Source organism: Atheta coriaria, unplaced genomic scaffold (assembly GCF_025399875.1).
Source record: "Atheta coriaria isolate IRGN ID8LTWV9N9 unplaced genomic scaffold, Caltech_Dcor_3.1 hic_scaffold_8_pilon, whole genome shotgun sequence".
NCBI lineage: Eukaryota > Metazoa > Arthropoda > Insecta > Coleoptera > Staphylinidae > Dalotia > Dalotia coriaria.
In genome coordinates this window covers 8,624,225-8,644,603 of record NW_027045450.1, presented here as the reverse complement: position 1 = coordinate 8,644,603, position 20,379 = coordinate 8,624,225, and the positions used below count along the sequence as shown (strand labels likewise).

Below are 20,379 nucleotides of genomic sequence, written 5' to 3'. Positions count from 1 at the left end.
AGCTACTCTAAGCAGTTTTAATTAGTTAATATTGTTTAAAGCTAATTCTGTTAAATAATAATGCATTGAATTGTTTGTATTGCCATTTTTCAGTGAAAATGTTGAAAATAGAAAATTGAAAGTCACGCTGTATAATGTCTTGTTGTGTAATGTTGATTGCCTACCATTACATAACATTTTCCAAAAATATCCTTTTCCAAGTGAAAAAACGGCTTGAAATGGACTTTTTGCTATGTTTTCTTTAAATATTACTAATAATTATGTTATTAACTATTATTAAAATAGGATTTTACACACAACAGCACTAATAAACAAACAAAAAACGGATTTTTGCATGTATTACGCTTTAATATGCAAGAAAATTAATTATATTTTATTTTTATTGAGTTAAAATACCTAATTCCTGCTATGGTTATTTATTACAATAAAATAAAATAAACAACAATAGTTATCTCCCATGTTTTTTCTTCTCAACCGTGTATCTAATACTGAAGGCCATGTAAAACAATTAATACATACGATATGTCGCTAGATGCCGCTACCAATACCAATCTGAACATTTTACTAACAAATTCTTAACTTGTTTACAAGTATTTGCAGTGAAAAATTCACCTTCTAATCCTTATAATCTAATACTGAAGGCCATGTAAAACTATTAATACATACAATCTGTCGCTAGATGCCGCTACCAATACCATTCAGAATACTTTATTAACAAATCACGAACTTGTTTACCTGAATTTGCAACGAAAGATTCAACTTATAATCCTGTTTATCTATTGTTGAAGGCCATCTAAAACTACTAATACACAGTTTTTGTCGCCAGATGCCTCTAGCATGTCAAATCCGAACATTTTACTAACAAATTCCCAACTTGTTATTATACATTTGCAATGAATGAATGATTCACGCGGCAATTGAAGCATTGCGCTGCGCCGGCAAACCAAACAAACCGCACAAAGCGTGACCGTTGACGGACGATTGTCCACCGTATATGATATTACTGATTAAATTTCAACCGATGCGCTATGCTGAGCCGGCGAATATTGTTCATGTACATATTCATATGATACTTACAATCGTGAGTTCAATAGTTCAACTTCACAATATATATACATGTATTAATAAAGACACTTGATAAGTGTACTGTATAATTCTGATTCTGATTGTGGTTGTGCTTGTACCAGATTGATAATGGAGTTTTCTGGATTCCCATTTATTGACTAACAAGTAAAAGTAAAGTAAAAGAAATAATTGGAATAAGTGGCACTTAACAACTGAATAAATTGCGTTTTCCGCGTGGTTTCCACTCAGTTATTGAAATAACGCGCGTGAAACAATGGCGGTGTTGTTGTGTTTACTCTTGGTGACTGTTTTAACCACGAGGGACATTTCTGCAAGTCCATATTCTTATAAAACTTTAACTTTGAGTGTCCCACTGGATCATTTCAGGTAAAAAATATAAAATTTACTAAAAACAAAGTAAAAACCTTTAAAAATCATTTTTCTAATAGTTACCGATCAAATGCAACGTTTGACTTGAGATATCTCGTGAATGATTCACATTGGAAACCAGAGGGACCAATTTTTTTCTACACCGGAAACGAAGGTGACATTGAAGTCTTCGCGCAGAATACCGGATTAATGTGGGAGATTGCGCCTGATTTCAATGCCATGCTAGTGTTTGCTGAGCACAGGTAACCTAAAAATCACTAAAATCAAAAGTTTGGTTATGTATTATAATATAACCTAAAATATTATAGATATTATGGAAAAACAATGCCGTTCCAAAACAAATCATACTCAGACGCTGAACATCTTGGTTATTTATCATCAACACAAGCCCTGGCTGATTTTGCTTATCTTCTGGATAATATACAAACAAATATTGCAAAAAACAATAAAAATAAACCAGTTCCAGTGATTGCATTTGGTGGATCCTATGGTGGAATGCTCGCTGCTTGGATGAGACTTAAATATCCATGGGTTATCAATGGTGCTGTAGCATCCTCCGCCCCAATATATCAATTCCAAGGACTTACTCCTTGTAACACTTATTCTAACCTAGTCGCTGATGTTTTCAACGTCTCATCAAAAACTGGTGAATGTCCAAAGAATATAAAACGTAGCTGGGCGGCCATAAGGTGAAATAAAACAACATAACCTCAATTATAATATAATAAAACATAACATAACCTATATTATAGAAACATAACCACAACAAAAGAAGGTCGTGATTGGTTGACGAATGAATGGCACCTCTGCGCGTCCCTAAACAGCACCGAAGATCTTTCGAAATTAAACGACGCAGTGAAGAACATTTTCAGCGTGGTGCCGATGATTAATTATCCTTATCCAACTGAATTCCTCATGCCGGTCCCAGCACACCCCGTTCGTGAAATGTGCGCGCACCTGGACGATAAGAAGACATTGGACATGGATCTGCTCACTGCAATTGGCAAGGCATTATCAGTTTACACGAATTATACAGGCGCTACGAAATGTTTTAATGTGAATAACACCAATGGTAATATTGATGGAAATGGTTGGGATTTTCAAGCTTGTACTGAAATTGTCATGCCTTATTGTGTTGATAACGCCAACGGTATCTTTGAACCTGAATCATGGGACTTCCCAAAATTCTCAAATGATTGTATACAAAAGTTTGGCGTGTCTGCAAAGCGTGAAGACTACGCTATTTTGAATTATGGCGGGAAAGACGCGGAATATTCAAATATTATCTTTACTAATGGATTATTGGATCCGTGGTCACCAGGTGGCGTTCTCAACTCATCCAGTACTTCTGTGTATACTATTGTCATACCGGATGCGGCCCACCATCTTGATTTACGTGCTAGTAACCCAGGAGATCCGGATACTGTCAAAAATGCACGCACACTCATCCAAAACATTCTCCATGTTTGGTTGAAATCAATCTCGAATAATGTTTAGAACACCCTGTATATTTTTTAACTCCTAGATGTAGATAAATAGTTGAAACGAGTTCTTTCCCAAAACTCCGCAGGGCATTCTTTGTAGACTCTTTGCCAAATTACCAATAAAAAGCGATGTTTAAACTTAATCATTGTTAAGGAAACTTTGACATGATGGATATTATATTTTATCACCGGAAAATTACACGATGACGTAATCATTTTTTCCCTCACCACGCTGAAAAGAATTCCACGCGACATCTTAATCTTCATTATTGAGGTTATGAATAAATGAAGAGAAGTTCACCCCGGGCGATAAATAACGCGCAAAAAGTGTTGAAGATTAATGGCGGCCAATAAACCGGCGTCCTACTTCATTTGAATGTGATTTATGTCAAATGTCATCAACTGTGTGAGGTAAAAAAGTGTTTGCGCTACAATTACTCGTGTTTGAAGTGGGCGACGAGTGGAGACACTTGCGAAACCAGAAATTGCGTCAGGACGACAAACTACAAGTGTGCAAGATGTGTTGCCGCGTTCCAAGGCGTCCTCTAACAGCTTCAACACTGCACGATCAAATCATCTTCTTTTGTCGGGGCCCTCGTGCGTTTTCATTGATGGCGTTCTACACCCACATGGATAATGCGCGTGTGAAAGCTTCGCGTAACAAGAAGCCGACAGGCGTTGAATGCGCGCCGCCGTCAGGAGTGCTCCACGAAGACACGACGCCGACAAATGGCGTGTTCTTCGACGGGGTCCTCGATAGTCTGCTTTACAGGATTTAGCATATAATGAGACACTTGAGTTTGTTGGAAGTTGGCGCGACGCGTTGGAAGCAAGCGTATACAAGATGTGTTCTCAAGTGTTCGTTACATATGCTTCATCTGAAAAGCCAGCGATAAAATTTAATTTCAAGCGTGTAATATGGGTTGCCTAGAGTTTTTGTTGAGTTTTCCAATCGAAACAATTATAGGTGGCTTTGTTTCGGTGGAAAAGTTGAATTGAACTGAAGACGACACTTCGAATCCGTTCTTTTTTTGCTTCTTTTGATGGTTTAGCACAATCGAATTCGCGGGATAACAAATCGTGGACATTTTTCTTTTACGCGCTGTAGGGGAGTGGAAAAACAAGGCGCGAGGCGCAATAACACGACAAGGACACTATCACGGTAACCAGGCATTTACAGAGACGTATTTAAATCGTTTTAAAACATTTTAAAACCTAAAAACAAAAATTACTTTTTTATTATTTTAGTGTATATTGTGTTGCCTACCTTAAACATACACAATGTCATAATACAAAATCCGTCTCTGTTTTGTAAGACTTGTAAGACATAGCAAAAAAGGGTGAGGATGAATTCGACGCATTGTTGTCGACTTTACAAATGACTCTCAGCTAATACGCATTAAAGCCTTGCGAGACATTCAGAAGGCGATTGGCAATCAGCATCCGAGATTGATCGTTCTGATTCAATGAACGACGTGCACTAATAGCGTGTAATTACACTCTTTACCAAGAAATGCGTTTCTTTTCGGGTTTTGTAATTCTGTTTCGGGTTATTGTCAGACGTGCGCGGAAGGCGGAAAAATAAATTCCGCGCTCGTAGTTCATAAATTCGGTTAGATGGCGTCGGCGGCGCGCAGGTGTAATAAAAATATCGTCAGTTTGCACAACTCATCGACTCATCTGGTCTTCGTTAAGTAACTTAATATAATGGTCGAGCAAACCTCGTTTGTTTGACGAGAACGAGACGAGCGGCACAAAAATGAACACTAACACGATTGGAAAGACGAAAAAAATAAATCCAGCGCTCTGTATCTTTACTACGTGTAATTTTTAGCTGAAATTTTGTTAATAGTTGATTTTTTGGTTTTAATTCACTTTAACGCCATCTGGGATTGAATTAAGTAGCTAAAACTATGATTAAATCACTATATAAACTTTCATTGCTTATTTAACACTCTGTATGTTATTATTTTTTAATAAAAATTATTCTATATCCTTCTCAATACTTTTAAGAATATTTATTAAAAATTTCATGATGATTGGTTTAGTAGTTTTTGCGTGAAAGTGAAACAAACATACAATTACACATAAAAACACATTTTTACATGTATAATACTAATAAAAGTAAGGATTTCTGTTATGAGTATTTTTTCAATTGTGAATTTTTGAGTTTTCAAAAATAAATTGAGCAAATTTAACAAATATTACTCTCGTGGAGTTGCTGCGAGCTGTGAAAATGTTACACAAGCTGCATTTTCTTGCCGGTGTGTGCGCGGGGATGAGTTGCGAACGTTGCGAGTCGGAACATGAACATGGATGGATGCGGACAATCCGCTTCCGCCGCGTCGGCACTTTCGCGGCAGTTGAAAATGTTGAAATAAGAGGAATCGCTGCGAAGCGTGCGAACGCGGGCGGGATGATCGCAAATCGTCAGGTAGCGGCGGCGGCGGCAACGTCGAAGTTCGTTCGCCACGGTTTTCGTTCGTTCTTCTTTTTTTTGTATTCCGCCTCACATATCTCCGGGCGCAGCTTCTTTAAAATTCCCAATACATTCCCAATACGGAGGAGACTTTTAGAAAAGAGAAACGAGCGAAAAAATTCCGGCCAAATGTAATTTGGAAATTAAAGTCCTAAAGACGTTAAGGCAACTCATGAAACGACGGCGGACTACGTAAGGAGGGCGAAAATATGAAATGAAAATCACGCTTTTACTCTTTAAATCATTCAGGCAAGTTTTGAGCCAAGGTTTCCAGAAACAAATTGCTGCACAGATAAAGAATTACAGTATTCTTTTAAAAATGTGAAATTTATTTTAAAATTTTTTTTTTGAGATATTAGGCATTGAAATTATTTATTTATAGTTATAATTTGTATTGATTAAATAAAAATTAAAAAATAAAATCAATTTTTAGCAAAATTTTAGTTTTTGAAAATAAAATTGAAAAAAATAATCTTTTTTTTTAATTTTTAGCTTTTTAGAGTTATTAGGCACAGAAATCAATTATTGATAGTTATAATTTGTTATGAATAATTAAAAATTAAAAAATCAAATCAATTTTTAGCATAATTTTAAAGTTTTTGCAAAAAAATCTGAACAAAAACAAAATTTTTCAATTTTAACATTTTTGGAGCAAAATTTTGGGTATTTTGGATTGTTTTAAACAGTGTTAAGGTAAATTATATTATTAAGAAACTATTTAACTATCAAAATGAGCAAAAAACAACAAAATATTGCTGTGTATTTAAGAATTACAACAATTTTTAGGTCAAAATTTTGAAATTTTTGTTTTATACGCGGTTTTTTAAATTTTAAGGATAATTTCCTTTAGAAAACAATAAATTAATAATTTTTTCACATTTATATACTAACTAGCTTTAACCCTTGGCTTCGCTCGCGAATATCTAAAATAATGAGGTTGCTTCCGTACGCGTCTGTAGTCACAGAAGAAGTAACAATGAAGTTGAATGGCGGGAAGTTTAAAATGGCTGAAAGTATAGTCTATGGAAGTATAGTGTACAGTCTCCATAGTGTAGTCAATTGGATTTGATGTTGACGTAGCTGTCGGTAATACAGTGTGATAATACAGTGTGATGGTACTATAGTACTTAGGTTTGAGCTTCATTGCTGGAATGCTAGATGGCGTTAAAGTAGTCAAATAGCCAGATGCAGAGGTATTATTGGCTAAACAATTTCTTTATTTTATTTAAAAATTAATTTTTTGATTAAATAAAAAGTAGCCTATAACCATTCGGGGACCACTAAGAATATGTGTACAAATTTTCATGATGATTGGTTAAGTAATTTTTGCGTGAAAGTGTAACAAACATCAGGAATTTTGCATTTATAATATTAGTAGGGATATAAACAATAAATACTTAAAAAAAATATTTTTTTGCTAAAAAAACAAATTTTTTTAAATAAATTTCAACAATATCAATCAAATTTTAACCAAAAATCTCAAGGTGTTACAGAATATCATGTATCATGTAGCAATTCTGTTTATCTTCAAATCCTGTCAAAATGTGAACCTTTAATCTTGCCCCCACAACCTCCATACGACCTCCAACCCCCGACTTTCACACTCCATGTTCAATTTATCAGCCGCCTGCAATCTGCGTTTGCCTCCGCTGAAAGCACTAGCAAATGAAACTTTACGCGAACGCAGGAAGCAAGTGAAAGGAAAAACAACCGCGCAACCACACGGAGTGAAATCTGGCCGTTTTCATAAATATTTAATGCACACACGGCGCGTGCACCACCAGACCAACATCCTCAGATGCTCATGCTCTTTGAGAAACGTTTTCCTCAAACACACACCCTATACTGCTAGGCTTACACAAATTAAACCCCAAATGTGTTTGGTAAGCAGTGATCAAATATTTGCAATAATAATAATCCTAGTTGTAAAATTCACCTTCACCTTCGCTTTCATCTCTCATCTTAAACCCTCAAAATGTTTAAAAATCAAAAATAAAATTTTTAAACATTTTTAACTCTTAAATTCTAAGTATATAGCAACGTGAACATGTGGTGAAGTTAAAGTTAGACGTTTTGTTTGTTTGACCCCTCGAGCACGGCCACCCTCCTTACACCCGCCGCGCGCGGTTCTGAACTTTCAGACGTTTCTATTCATATTAACGTGTTTGACTTGGCCGTATAAAGGTGAATACTTCGACCAACTCGCGCGCCGAGCGGGAGAACTTGAAGTTGCCTTGGCTGTGCAAACGCAAACTCCATCCTTCATCGGCGTGGAAACGTATAGAGTCCAACATGGCTTCAACATCAACACGTATTATTGCCGCGCGTTCACTTGGTTGCATAAGATTAGCCAACCCTACACACGCTGCTTTCTTACGCATACCTTACGCGTACAGTAAAGAGAAGGGTGAGTTGTTTGAGTGTTTACCGATCATAACCTCAGAACTTGACTGCGAGGTGTCACCACTGCGTCAATTATAAACCACACGCATTAGTGCAGCATCACGTAGGCCACACAAACTACAAACTAAAACAAAACTAAATAAATTGCTTGAGTCGCACGCACAAATTATGAATATCCAACATTGGATGCTTGTAACTGTTGAAAAACAAAGCAGAATAGAATTGTGAGGAGGGAAGAGGATGGATTCGATCTGTAGATAGACGGACGGATGTGGAATAGGCGCGTAGACCTTCTCTCACACCCTATAACTTGGGAGTTCTTGTGTGGGTTGGGTTGCCGGGCTGTGGTCGGCCGCCGCTGATTACTTCAGACAACGGCATCTGGTGCCCGATTCGTTTCTGATTGCTGTATAAATAAAATGAAATTTCGTTCAATGCTCTCCTCGGACAGCTCCCACCAAATTATACGCGTACAATATACAAGGTGTAGAGTTTTTTTAATCATCTCTAATCTCTACTAATATTATAAATGCGAAAGTCCTGATGTTTGTTACACTTTCACGCAAAAACTACTTAACAGATCATCATGATAATTTATACACATATTCTTAGTGGTCCCCGAATGGTTATAGGCTACTTTTATTTAATAAAAAAATTATTTTTAAATAAAATAAAGAAATTGTTTAGCCAATAATACCTCTGCATCTGGCTATTTGACTACTTTAACGCCATCTAGCATTCCAGCAATGAAGCTCAAACCTAAGTACTATAGTACCATCACACTGTATTATCACACTGTATTATCGACAGCTACGTCAACATCAAATCCAATTGACTACACTATGGAGACTGTACACTATACTTCCATAGACTATGCTTTCAGCCATTTTAAACTTCCCGCCATTCTACTTCATTGTTACTTCTTCTGTGACTACAGACGCGTACGGAAGCAACTTCATTATTTTAGATATTCGCGAGCGAAGCCGCGGGTTAAAGCTAGTCTTATATAATCTTTATATTATCTTGGAGCATTCGAAGTGAAATAATTTCATTTGGCGATATGCAAGTATTTCATGTGTAAGAATCTGCTTTGATGTCAAAGTAAATCAAAGCGTATCAAATCTAATGTCGTGTGAAGAACTCATTCGAATGTATAACCTCACACATGAATGACAGCTATATTCAGGAGGTTGTAGTTAATTAAATGATGAAAATTGCAGTTTTAATCGAAATATTTTTTCAACACATGTCACGCGGAGCGCAGAGGAAATGGGAATAACTACGGAATGTGTTTGTTGTGTTGCATATGTCAATCTGTTTTGAAAAAACATAAATTTTATGTGTAAAATTAAATTTTTAAGGTTTTTTAGGTTAGATTTAGTTGGAATTAGTCCCTAAAAGTAAAATATGTTAGATGTGTTGCCTATAACAATGTATTTCTTTAAAATTTGTGTGTATAATTAAATTTTTAAGCTTTTTAAGGTTAAATTTAGTTGGAATAAATCCCCAAAAGTAAAATATGTTAAATGTGTTGCCTATGTCAATCTATTTCTTTATATTTATGTGTAAAATGAAGTTTTTACTTTAAATTTAAATTTTTTGAGTTTAGAAAGTCCCAAAACATGGTTATAACTAAATTATATCAAAAGTGACTTAAGTTTTTGCTTCCCAAGAGATTTCCAAGTGTTTATCATGGTTAAAACTCGATTTACAACATATTTAATTACATTTAAAGCAATGTAATCTCAAAATGTCGCTCAAAAGATGATTTTATCTGTGTTTGACCGCAAACTTTCAAAGATGTTTACTTACCCAGAAGCAAAACTTATGCCTTAATCATTTAGTCCACACGAATGCATAGTCCTTCTTTCGTCGCAGCAGCTCACTCGGAAAGTCGTCCTTTTCCTCTTCCGAGAAATGTTGCATTTGCAAAGAGGTAAAATCACCGAAGCCACTTTCGTAAATTAAATTCCCTACCGATATTAATGCTGAAGATTCGTGTATGTGTGGTTGCGGAAATATGCTGAATGCACAAAATGGAAAAAAATAAATAAATCACAATCCCGAGTAGATTTCGATAATTTAATAACAAATATTGCAATAAATTACAATTACAAATTATCTATAAATCATCAAGCACCATCGATGTGCAATAAAACCAATAATTCCACGCGATCAATTGCACATTAATTAACTCACCTGTGTATCCACGTTTGTGGAATGTTGGTTGCCTAGGGAAATAACTGGATACAGAAATAAGTGAACTATGAATGATGTCATTATTTTATTTATCGTATTTATCGCTCCCTCACAGTTTCATCTCTTTTTACAAACGCACACAGTGAGCACATTCAAGTTTATCATAATAACCTATGCGGTAATGATTGCTGAGTTGGTAATCGTTTCAAAATACGCGCATGCGCATTCAATACTTACTGAATCAAAAGCGCGGTAGTTACAAATACAATCAGCGCCATCTGTTGAATACTTGCAATCATATACAGAGTGTTACATGTTACAAATAATCATGCTTTAAAAATTTAATCATTATTTACGTATCAATATTGTTTGCATTTACGTTATTTTACTTTATAATAATTTAGTTTATAATTAATTAAGTGTGTGTGTTTGGGTGTGTGTTGGTAATATTTACAATGTCCTGTATATGTTTGTATCTACATTTAATATACATTCATAGTCAATATCAATTTTTAACACGAACCAATTGGAAACTGAATAGTTAATGTTCACAAAATTGATATCGTTAATATTTTATGATTATAATATTACTAACTTAATGCCAACGATTAAAATTTAAACATTTTCAACATTTTTTCCTTTTGATTTCTCATTTTTTAGTAAACACAATCAAACGGATGACTTGTGTCGCCACCTAGCGGCGAGCAGTAGGAGTTCACGTTGCGGTTATGACTACGTCAATAGACTAACGAGCGTGCGCGCATTACAAACGGTAAAAGTTTTAGTTTTATGTTAAGCTACGTGTTAAGCCTAGTTAAGATTTTTTTTGTTACCGAAACCGACTGAGAAACACGCTAATACCCTGTTTTGTTTTTGTCAGTAAATGAAATAATACTGAAGATAAACATATGTGAATTATAACAATGTGTGAGTTGTTTGTGTCACCTATAGATGGCGGTAGTTGTGTGTGAATTTAATGATTTTACTTCCCTACAGATTTGAAAAACAATTTTTTTTTGTGACTATTTTGGTTTGGAAAAGAGTTTTACTAGTTTTGACATCTTCCCCCGCCCCGGTGGTGACTGCTGTGAGTGTGTGTTGTTTTTAATTCCTTTATCCTGCTCCCCCCTCCACTCAGCCCCTCGCGCTGTCAGCGAAGTTCGCGTCTCGCGTCGCGAACAAGTGAAAATTAGTATGCAACGCTAGTCTATGCTAATTTTGTATAGTAAATTAGTTCATTTCATTATCCTAACTGATTTTCAGTCTTGATTTAAAAATATACTCCAGTTGCTTCCTTAGCTATATGTGTCTACACTTGTTTTTCTGTTTTCTTGTTTATAATATTCATATATATTCATATTTATATTTGTATATATATATCATAGTCGTATCGTATCCGTAGTGTTTAAAGTTATGTTTACCAGCACGTTCTCAATATATCAATCTTATTCATTTTAGGTTATCAGTTAGCTTACGAGTTAGGTATCATTTTTTGTTTTTGGTTTTTGTAAACATAATATAGTTTTATTTATAATACGATAACAGAAATTGCGCATTGGGTGTATATTTGCCATCGGTTATGCGCTGCGCTAACACGTGCGTCAATGTGTGTGGTGTGTGGCCTATGCTTGCGCCTATGACTAGCTTACTCTATTTACGCTCTTCACCGCTGCGTTGTCCACAGCGCTAGTGTTGCCATCAGGATGTATAATGGCGCGGAGCATATCCTCGTTAGCTTAAATCTTGAATCTGTAATCAAAGAAACAAAAATCTCATTAAAGTTTAGTTAAAATGCGTATAACTCAAGAACGGCTTGACAGATTTTGAAGATTTAAAATTTAATAGATTTGTCTTGGCCTAAAATAACAGAATAATCATTAAAATGTCAAAAATTATGTTTTAAAGGGTGTTAAATAAGGTCTGGAAATTTAAATGGAGATTTATTCATAGTTATAGTCAAATAATTGAATCATAGATGGCGCTAAAGTGTATTTTTAGCATTTCTTATTCTTTCTTAATAAAATTATGTCAATTGAGACATATTTTACATTTTAACTAAAAACAAAGTCGCAAGAAAAAGCTTGTATTGAATAATATGCAATGTTGGTTGCATACATTGTACATATAAATATTTAATGCATTTCAAGTGTTGCTTGCATAGAGAATTTTTGATCTGAAAAATTCCACCTCTGCATTCATAATTGAGTATGTGCTGAACAACCGCAACGGTATCACAATGTTGCAGAACCAAAAATAGTCGTCGCATTGTCTTTGATCTGTGCACATATAATATTCCCTCTTTGCACACTTGGCATTTACATCCAAATCTAGATTTGCTACGCAACAATGTAATATAAAGTATAAAGTATAAATTGTGTGACTTTAGAAGTCTTTAGAAAATAAAAAATGATGTCTACCTCCGCCATTTTGTTTGACGTGGTAAGTTAGGTTATGTTTCAATGGGTACAATTACTATCCAATTTTTGTATTGGTCTAAAGTCCTGATCTTGAGGAAATAGCAAAGCGGGCTTCCTTTTTGTTGATTTTTTTTATGTGCGTCGAAAGTACAAACGCCGTCGGAAATGGAGTTTTCTCAATTTCCTATGAGTCAGATTGACCTCGACGTGGGCACGTCCGACACACCGCGACTGCAGGACACGGGACGTCGATGCCGCTGAAAGGAATCGAATTATTATCGCGACGGCAGGTCTCTCAAGCAAGCACCTGTCTACCGCTGTGTGTATCCAATGTCGCAGATCTGCGCCCGACAGACAATTTAAATGGAAATTTCTTCAAATGACCACATCATTCACATCGATAGTTGCTATACAAGTTATTGTCGTATAAATTGTGGAAATAATCATATTTCTATGTTAGACCCATTTTAATATATGCAACCAACAATACTTAGGTGTGTAGTGGGTTGCATACAGTTATTACAGTGAATGGAACTTGATTGGGGTTAAATTATAATAAAACTAACCTAAAACTTAAAAAATGTCAAAATTGATGAAAACTTGCTTTAAACTAAGCCTGCTGATCATTAAATTGAACCAAAGTCAAGATAATGCAGTAATCTTATCACTAATAGTTGTTATTCCCGTTTTTATCTTCAAAATTGTGAAAATAATCATATTTCTATGTTGTATCCATTTTAATATATGCAACCAACAATACTTAGGTGTATAGTGGTTTGCATACAGTTATTACTGTCAAAGGGACTTGATTGGGGTTAAATTATAGTAAAACTAACCTAAAACCTAAAAATGTCAAAAATTGATGAAAAAGTCCTTTTACTAAGCCTGCTGGACAAAAAATTGAATGCAAAGTCAAGATGGCGCAGTATTAACCTCACCAATAGTTGTTTTTCCCGTTTTTATCTTCAAAATTGTGAAAATAATCATATTTTTAAGTTAAACTTATTTTAATATATGCAACTTACAATACAAAGATGTATAATAGGTTGCATATAGTTATTACATCAAAAGCAACTTGATTGGTCAAAAAATAACCTCAATTCTATACTATTTAACCTCATACTACGTTTCCTAGAAAAAAAACTGATCCAAATTCAAGATGATTTACTCTAAAGCAACTTTTGCTTTCCTTTTGCACCAGAGAGAAAGTTAAAAGACGCCGCCGCCTGAAAATCATGAGCATTCCCGCATGGGACTTGAAGTCAATCGGAATACGCTTGTAAGTACATGGTTAAAATTCAAATCTCCTAGTCTCGCGAGACTCAGAAAGAGGAACTGCCGCAACGAAACCTGCCACCACACTCAATTCCCCCGACAGCCGCCCTCAAAGCTCCCACTGCATCATACATACATGTCACACTAACACTCCTATAGTGTGAGGTTAGATAAAATAATATAATATTAACCAAAAGGCTTACTTGATGAGTTCTCTTCCGAGGAGGGCCACTCATAGATGACTCCTTTGGAATCCACATCCGTGCTGGACTTTTGTTCCGATTTGTCGATCTCATTCAGATTGGATTGATACTTTGAACCTGGAAACATAAAATTTATTAGTTTTGATTTGAGGTTATGATGAATATGAATTGAAGGTGGTTGTTGATTTGATATCAGAGATAGAGAAAAGAGAGTGTTGTTGCTAATTGTGTTTGAAAACCATGCTGTGCGCTGTGCAAGAAGTGTGTGCTTGCCGAAATCACCCAAAGGGTTAACCTCACAAAATAACCTCAAAAATATGCCCGGATATACAGGGTGTTCATGAGTAATCCACGCGTTTTAAGATGGGGGATTGTTTTCTGATTGTGTTTGGGGTCATGGTGGATACCTTTCTCCGCTAAATGGGTATTGAGGGATGTCTGATTGCCGTAGACGGAGTTGTTGAGATCACCGCTGCCGGCCCATGAGTCCTTGCTCCGGCCACTCGGTGCATCCGTGGTGGTCGGCCGGGGCGAGGTGGTCGGCGGCGAGGAAGCTGCGACAAAAACATGCATCAACATCCTCCCTCTCAAACCCCTTCAAAAATCTTGATTGATTTTATATTGAATTTATCGACGCTTCTCTTTTTTTATTTTCAGCATTAAATGGGAGTTTATCGTATTTTATAGTTTATTTTTTGATGTGTTGGTGCCACCTGAAACAAAAGCCATGCAGGCGGTGCGGATGATGATTGACATGCAGGCAATTTCGGCTGTGCGTTGACTACTGTTACCGCAAGGATGCAAAGGACGAGGACAATGGCGCTAGAAATTCGTTTTTACTGATGAATTACGGAATTCGAACACAGTGACACTGATTGACTGCTGCAACTCAATTAGATGACGTTGGAGGCGGCGGCGGCGGTGGTGTTGACAAGTGTCGGCGCAAATTCGTGCCACGTGAATAAGTGCCAATCAAGATTAATAACCAAATTAAACCTTCAAAAAAACATAACCTGAAAAAAAACCTAACCTAAAAACGTTATATTTTATCTCGAAATTTTTTTGCAGTAATAATCCACTCGGCGAATTGTTTTGCAAGCTGTTTGCTGAACATTGTCTTTCTCGGAGGCGGCGGAGGTGGCAAAGATCTTACGCGAGGAGTCAGCCAAAGCCGTTGGCATGGAAACGACACGTGTTGAGCGCGCTGTGTTACTTTGTGAATCCTGTCACGTTACGAGATGAAAAGGGACCGTCGGGATGTACGCCGCCGCCGCTGCCGCCGCCGTCGATTATTCCAGAGGTGCGAGTGCAACACCCTTGTTTCTACAATTGCCACCCCCAATGTGTTGATACAGCCGCCAAATTATTGTGACAGTTACAAAAGTTTGATTGAATTACGCACATGCTACTTACCGCCTCACACATGTTGGGGGTGGTTTTTAAGTTTTTCACATGCCAAAGTAAAAAGTAAGTTTTGTGCACGTGCAATGAATGTAATTGGTCATTGTCAGATTTCTGGAGTTTTTTTGTTCAGTTCTGCCGCCTCCTGACCGCCCCCGAGAGTTTGCAGCATCTTCTTCTTATCGTCGGAGATCAAGTTTTTTTTTTCTGCTGCGTCCCGAGTGCTGTTGTTCCTGGCTTGTAATTGCTGTGTAACTAGTTGGCGGCGAGCGGCGGCGGCGGCGGCAGATGAAATACGAGCGCGCATCTGTCGCCCGTTATTGTTGTGGCACACAAGTTTCTTTGCGAAGTACTTTCTAACGGTTTCCAGATAGATGACGCCCGGCGATTCCACTTTTATGGCAAATTGCTCTATAACGGCGTAATTTATGGCCGCCCGGACCCACCCGCCCCCACCACTAATAATTTATGCCGTTCGCGAGCCAAATATTAAGATGTTACTGATATCGCCAAGCACTGTCTAATCTTAATTACTTTACGTAGTTTAATTACCGCTAGACGGTGTCGAATCGATCGAACTACAGAATTCTGAATCGCAGACTCAGAATCGCAAACACAGAATACTCGTATAATGAAGGTATAAGGATTAGTGATTTAATAAAGGAGTTTTTTACTTATAAGCAAATAGCTGGTGATTTGTGACTTAAAATTAAATTACGTGATTTATGTAAGTTCAGAATAAATTTACTTACTGTAAAGTCTAATGGTGCCATCTGTCTCGCCACGTGGATTTTTCGCCACGCACTTGTAAGTCCCATAATCAGCTTGTTGAATATTTGCGATGGTCAAGGTCATGTGGGTTTTGTACGCCGGGGAACCCACCACGTTTGCAGTGCTGTATTTGCGGGAATCGTGAATCATCTGGCCATCGTCACGAGTCCAATAGTTTAGCGAGCTTGGGTGAGCTTCGGTGAAACACTCCAGTGTCACAGAATACGCTAATGGAGCACCTACGAGTTGATGTGGGATCCAGAGCATCGGTGGGACTGAAAGTGACAAAAACCATTGTCAAAAGATGTTAAACAGTTGATATATACAGTTGTAGCCCGGCGCCTCCACTAAATGCTCTCAATGTGTTTCTAACAGACAAAACAAAATTTGCGAGAAATTTAAATTTACAACTTGTTTAAATGCATTACATTTTACACATTGATAGTAATTGTTAAAATTTAAGTTTTTTTGTTTTTTTATTTATTTTTTGAATAAAAGAAGATTCTTTATTGTTATTTTTATTTGTGTGCGTCTACGATTCGATTCCTTTGAATTATTGCTTTGTAAGATGATTATACAGAGTGTTGATGATATATTTGTATTAAAAAAAGATTTATCCAGTGGAAATATGTTGTATTGTCTCATTCATAACCATCATCCGCCATCAAAGCTTTAAATCTCTCTCCTTTACGGCAAAGAATCCCACATAAATCCTCGATGTGCATAAAAAGAATTGGATCTTTCTCCTGATGCACTCCATTTTCTCGAGGGTAGCCGGAAAATGCAGTGAATGTTGATGGAGGGTCGCTGAGGTTAAGGGTGCGCTACCCTCGTAATTTATATTATATAAATGATTGCTTCTTTATAGAAATCTGAATCTCAATTGATTTTCATATTGATAAAATCAGACTAATTAAGAGAAATTTATAAAAAAATTAAATTAATTAGTTCGGTAAAGAAAAAAATGATTTTTAAAATATTTTGCTGCTTATATGGGTAAAAATAAATTTTTGTATGTTTGTATCTCAGTAACTTCAAAACGGCTGAACAGATTTTGAAGAAATTTTCAGAAAAGCTTCAGATTGGCCTAATAAGTGATTCTGTGAAGTTTTATTTCTAAATATCAACTAGAAGGGTGCGAAATAAGGGATGAAAATTGTTATGGTAATTTTATCATAGTTATAGTTCTATAATTCAAGTTCAGATGGCGCTAAAATGATTTTATAAGTAAATTCTATTTCCCTAAAATATATTTTACTTAATTTTTATAAGATAAGGGTAGTTTTCTTATACATTCCTTAATATTGAATGATTCTTCCCAAGATACTATGTGAAACATTGTAGAACGTAACCGAATGTCTAAACGCCAGTTTAAAATGTCTTGGTGGGCGGCCGGAATCCGTTACCACCCCCTCGTGTGTGTCAATCCACGAGCCCCCGAGATAAATACCAGCCGGAGCAGATCAAGGCTAATGTTCCATTTGTACTGGTGACAAACTGACGAGAGAACAACCGGAAGCCACCAAGGAAACAAGAATAAATTCCTATACAAAGTGTTCCCAAACCTCCACCTATAAAAAAACTCTCCACACTAAAATATTTTTATCACAACACTCTGAATATGTGTCTTTCAAGTAGAATCCTGATTCGAATCGTTTGTCCTAGCAATTTTTTCTCGTGTGTAGGAAACGTGGTTTTAGTTGCGTGTGTTGACAAGACAAATGCTCGCGATCATTCTTCCGGTTTTCCGGAACGCGAGCATCTTGCCTGTTTTGCATTTAAATTATTTAAACGAGTATCAATCACAGACTACCCCCTCGACAAACCGAGTAGGCAACCAACCAACCACGGACACAAACGTTAATTGCATCGCACGCTATAAGTACCCAGTTAATTATTATTTTAAAACAACAAAACAAATAAAAAATTACAATACAATAATGAAATGAATGTTGTTTGAGTGTTTTACGTGTTAAATATGTAACAATTTAAAAGTTTAGTTTGGTGTGATGATGTGTCGACTTTCAGCCAAACAGATCATTGGATAAATGGCGCTGCAAAGCCGAAACCAAAGCGCACATTACACCTCCACACGATACGTGTTTTAAGTACGGGTTGTTCCGGGGGTGTATGTGTGGGATGTGCGCGCGGTTTATGTTACACGCCACACCGAAGCGTCACCATTAATCACCCTTAAATTATATATGCGCCGTGCGTATTTAACACAAATTTTGTCACGCCGTCCAAGGGTGACTCTTTTTTTTCTCCCGCGTTTTTAATTGTTGTATAAAAATTTATACTTGCCACATGTTACATAAAATACATCACCACATAATTTTTTTTTAGTTTTTGTGAACACTCTGTATAAATTTGATTGTGGAGTATTGAATTGCACGCCGCGTGTGCTTTGTTGTGTTTTTGTGTCGAGTCTATGAGTATGTGCTTCAGCAAAGTGCACCTATCGAAAACAAAGCGCGGCCGGCTTATAATACATAATCAATTAATCACAGGGATGCGTATTATGTCGTTGTGGGGGTGTGTGTGTGTCGTATTGCAATTAATTTTATTGATGTGACGTGCAATAAGCGAAATCAACACGCCAAACATCTGAAAATTTTTTTAGAGATGAAAATTTTTAGTTTTTGACAGGTGACAGTCGTGGAGTGCATTGCAGCGGGTGTGAGACAATGCATGTTAATTTATGCAAAACATAGAAATGCAAAACTACCCCTTGCAACACCACAACAAGCTTTTCTTTGTGTTTATAGTCTGCGGATGTTGGAAACAAATAGAAATATACGTTTGTTGTTTGTTTCACAACTCTACATGAAGTAGAAACTGTGTTTTAGGTTAATATTTACATGGGTGACAAAACATTGTGGGTAGCACATCCAGAAAATTGTTAAAAAACTGTAAAATGGTTAAAAATGTTTTTTTTAAATGAAAAATTAACTTTTTGGTAAATTTTGATGATTTATATTAAATCTTTGAGTTTAAGGTTATGTTACTAACCTCAATTGAGGTAATCTATCTCCATAACCTCAATTATTAGCTACTTTTACTAATTTTTCTTTAAATTTTTTTTTTCGTTTCTAAGTTAATTAAATCATAAAATATTTTATAAATAAATAGATTTATACTGTGTGAATCTATAAAATTTAAATTTTTAAGGTTACAATGGATCATATACTCACAATCGACGCTGACTTTGATCCGCTTGCTGACTGATGGCGGCACGCCGTTGCTGGCGATGCAGAGGTAAGCGCCCATGTCCAGACGAGAGATCCGCGTCAGCTCCAGCGTGTCGCCCTCCCACTCGACGACTGCGCGTGCACATACATGAAACAAACACACAGCATCAGAGCATGTGACTAAAGGGGTGGGCGAGAGACAAAAGGCGCTTTATTTTATTGCGTTTACATCGACACCTTCAGGACGAGCGACGCGCCATGAATATCACTTTTATTATGGACGTGCCGAACGTTGTACACATACACAAATACACACATATAAATATACAGAAAAACCACCCCTATATTTACAACTACGTTTTGGGAGGAATGTTGAACATTGAACACCGTTTACATAACTATTCGTATCGAATTTGCGTTTCGTTGTTTTTTCATGGTTTATCTGAAAATGGAAACCACCCCTATTGGAAACAGGTTGTGTTAGTGGGGTAGTGGTGTCGGAGTGCGGTCGAGTGCGACTTATTGATACTCGGACGATGGTTTAAGTTTTTTACGAGGTCATAAATAACATAAATAACACCCTATAAGATTTCCACCCTTATTTTTTTTTTCATATAGATGAATTGTTATAAAAATTATTTTAAATTTTTTTTTTTTTAATTTTTCACGGTTTTTGGACACAAAAAGTATACTTTAGCCATGGTCGTGACTAAAATACTTTAGTCACGGGTTTTAGTCACGGGGTAAAACTTGTGGGTGAATGAAAGTAGAAAAAAGCATCATCGTAAACATCAGGTGGCTAAATTTTGTTTAACACTCAATTGCTTTATCAATCCCGTGAGTAAAGTCGCCATTTAGCCACTTGTGACTTAATATATTATTTTATATCCAAAAAAAATTGTTTTTCATTTTGTAAATATTGAAAATTCATACTTCAATCTTAAAATGTAAAATTTAAGGACGGTTGCATATGCATACACGTACGGGTGACGAAAATGCAAGTGACATCTGTTCGATTTGTTAGTTTTCTCGAAGCGAAGCCAACACGTGCCGGAAATGACAGTTTTTTAACGAAAACGTCGATAACTATACTTGCGTCCT

At 36.3% G+C, this 20,379-nt stretch overlaps 2 protein-coding genes across 2 annotated transcripts in view; one reads left to right on the top strand and one right to left on the bottom strand.

Moving 5' to 3' along the window:
- Positions 1-1,097: 1,097 nt before the first annotated feature.
- Positions 1,098-3,082, top strand: LOC135797378 (lysosomal Pro-X carboxypeptidase-like). The gene is made up of 4 exons (XM_065309731.1): positions 1,098-1,452; positions 1,515-1,697; positions 1,764-2,144; positions 2,208-3,082. The coding sequence occupies exons 1-4, from the start codon at positions 1,340-1,342 to the stop codon at positions 2,950-2,952; spliced, it is 1,422 nt and encodes a 473-aa protein (XP_065165803.1). The 5' UTR covers positions 1,098-1,339; the 3' UTR covers positions 2,953-3,082.
- A 7,008-nt stretch (positions 3,083-10,090) lies between these two features.
- Positions 10,091-20,379, bottom strand: part of LOC135797446 (lachesin-like) — a 30,698-nt gene continuing 20,409 nt past the window's right edge. Inside the window, exons 4-8 of the mRNA XM_065309811.1 lie at positions 19,282-19,410; positions 16,069-16,362; positions 14,323-14,469; positions 13,916-14,032; positions 10,091-11,769 (exon numbers count right to left, since the gene is read on the bottom strand). Of these exons, the coding sequence (XP_065165883.1) occupies positions 11,684-11,769; positions 13,916-14,032; positions 14,323-14,469; positions 16,069-16,362; positions 19,282-19,410 (773 nt within the window). The 3' untranslated portion in view covers positions 10,091-11,683. The remainder of the gene's footprint in view (positions 11,770-13,915; positions 14,033-14,322; positions 14,470-16,068; positions 16,363-19,281; positions 19,411-20,379) is intronic.

Coding starts and splice junctions, on each gene's coding strand:
- LOC135797378 (XM_065309731.1), top strand. CDS start 1,340: ATGGCGGTGTTGTTGTGTTTACTCTTGGTGACTGTTTTAACCACGAGG. Junction 1,453..1,514: donor GTCCCACTGGATCATTTCAG/GTAAAAAATATA, acceptor TTTTTCTAATAG/TTACCGATCAAATGCAACGT. Junction 1,698..1,763: donor CTAGTGTTTGCTGAGCACAG/GTAACCTAAAAA, acceptor AAAATATTATAG/ATATTATGGAAAAACAATGC.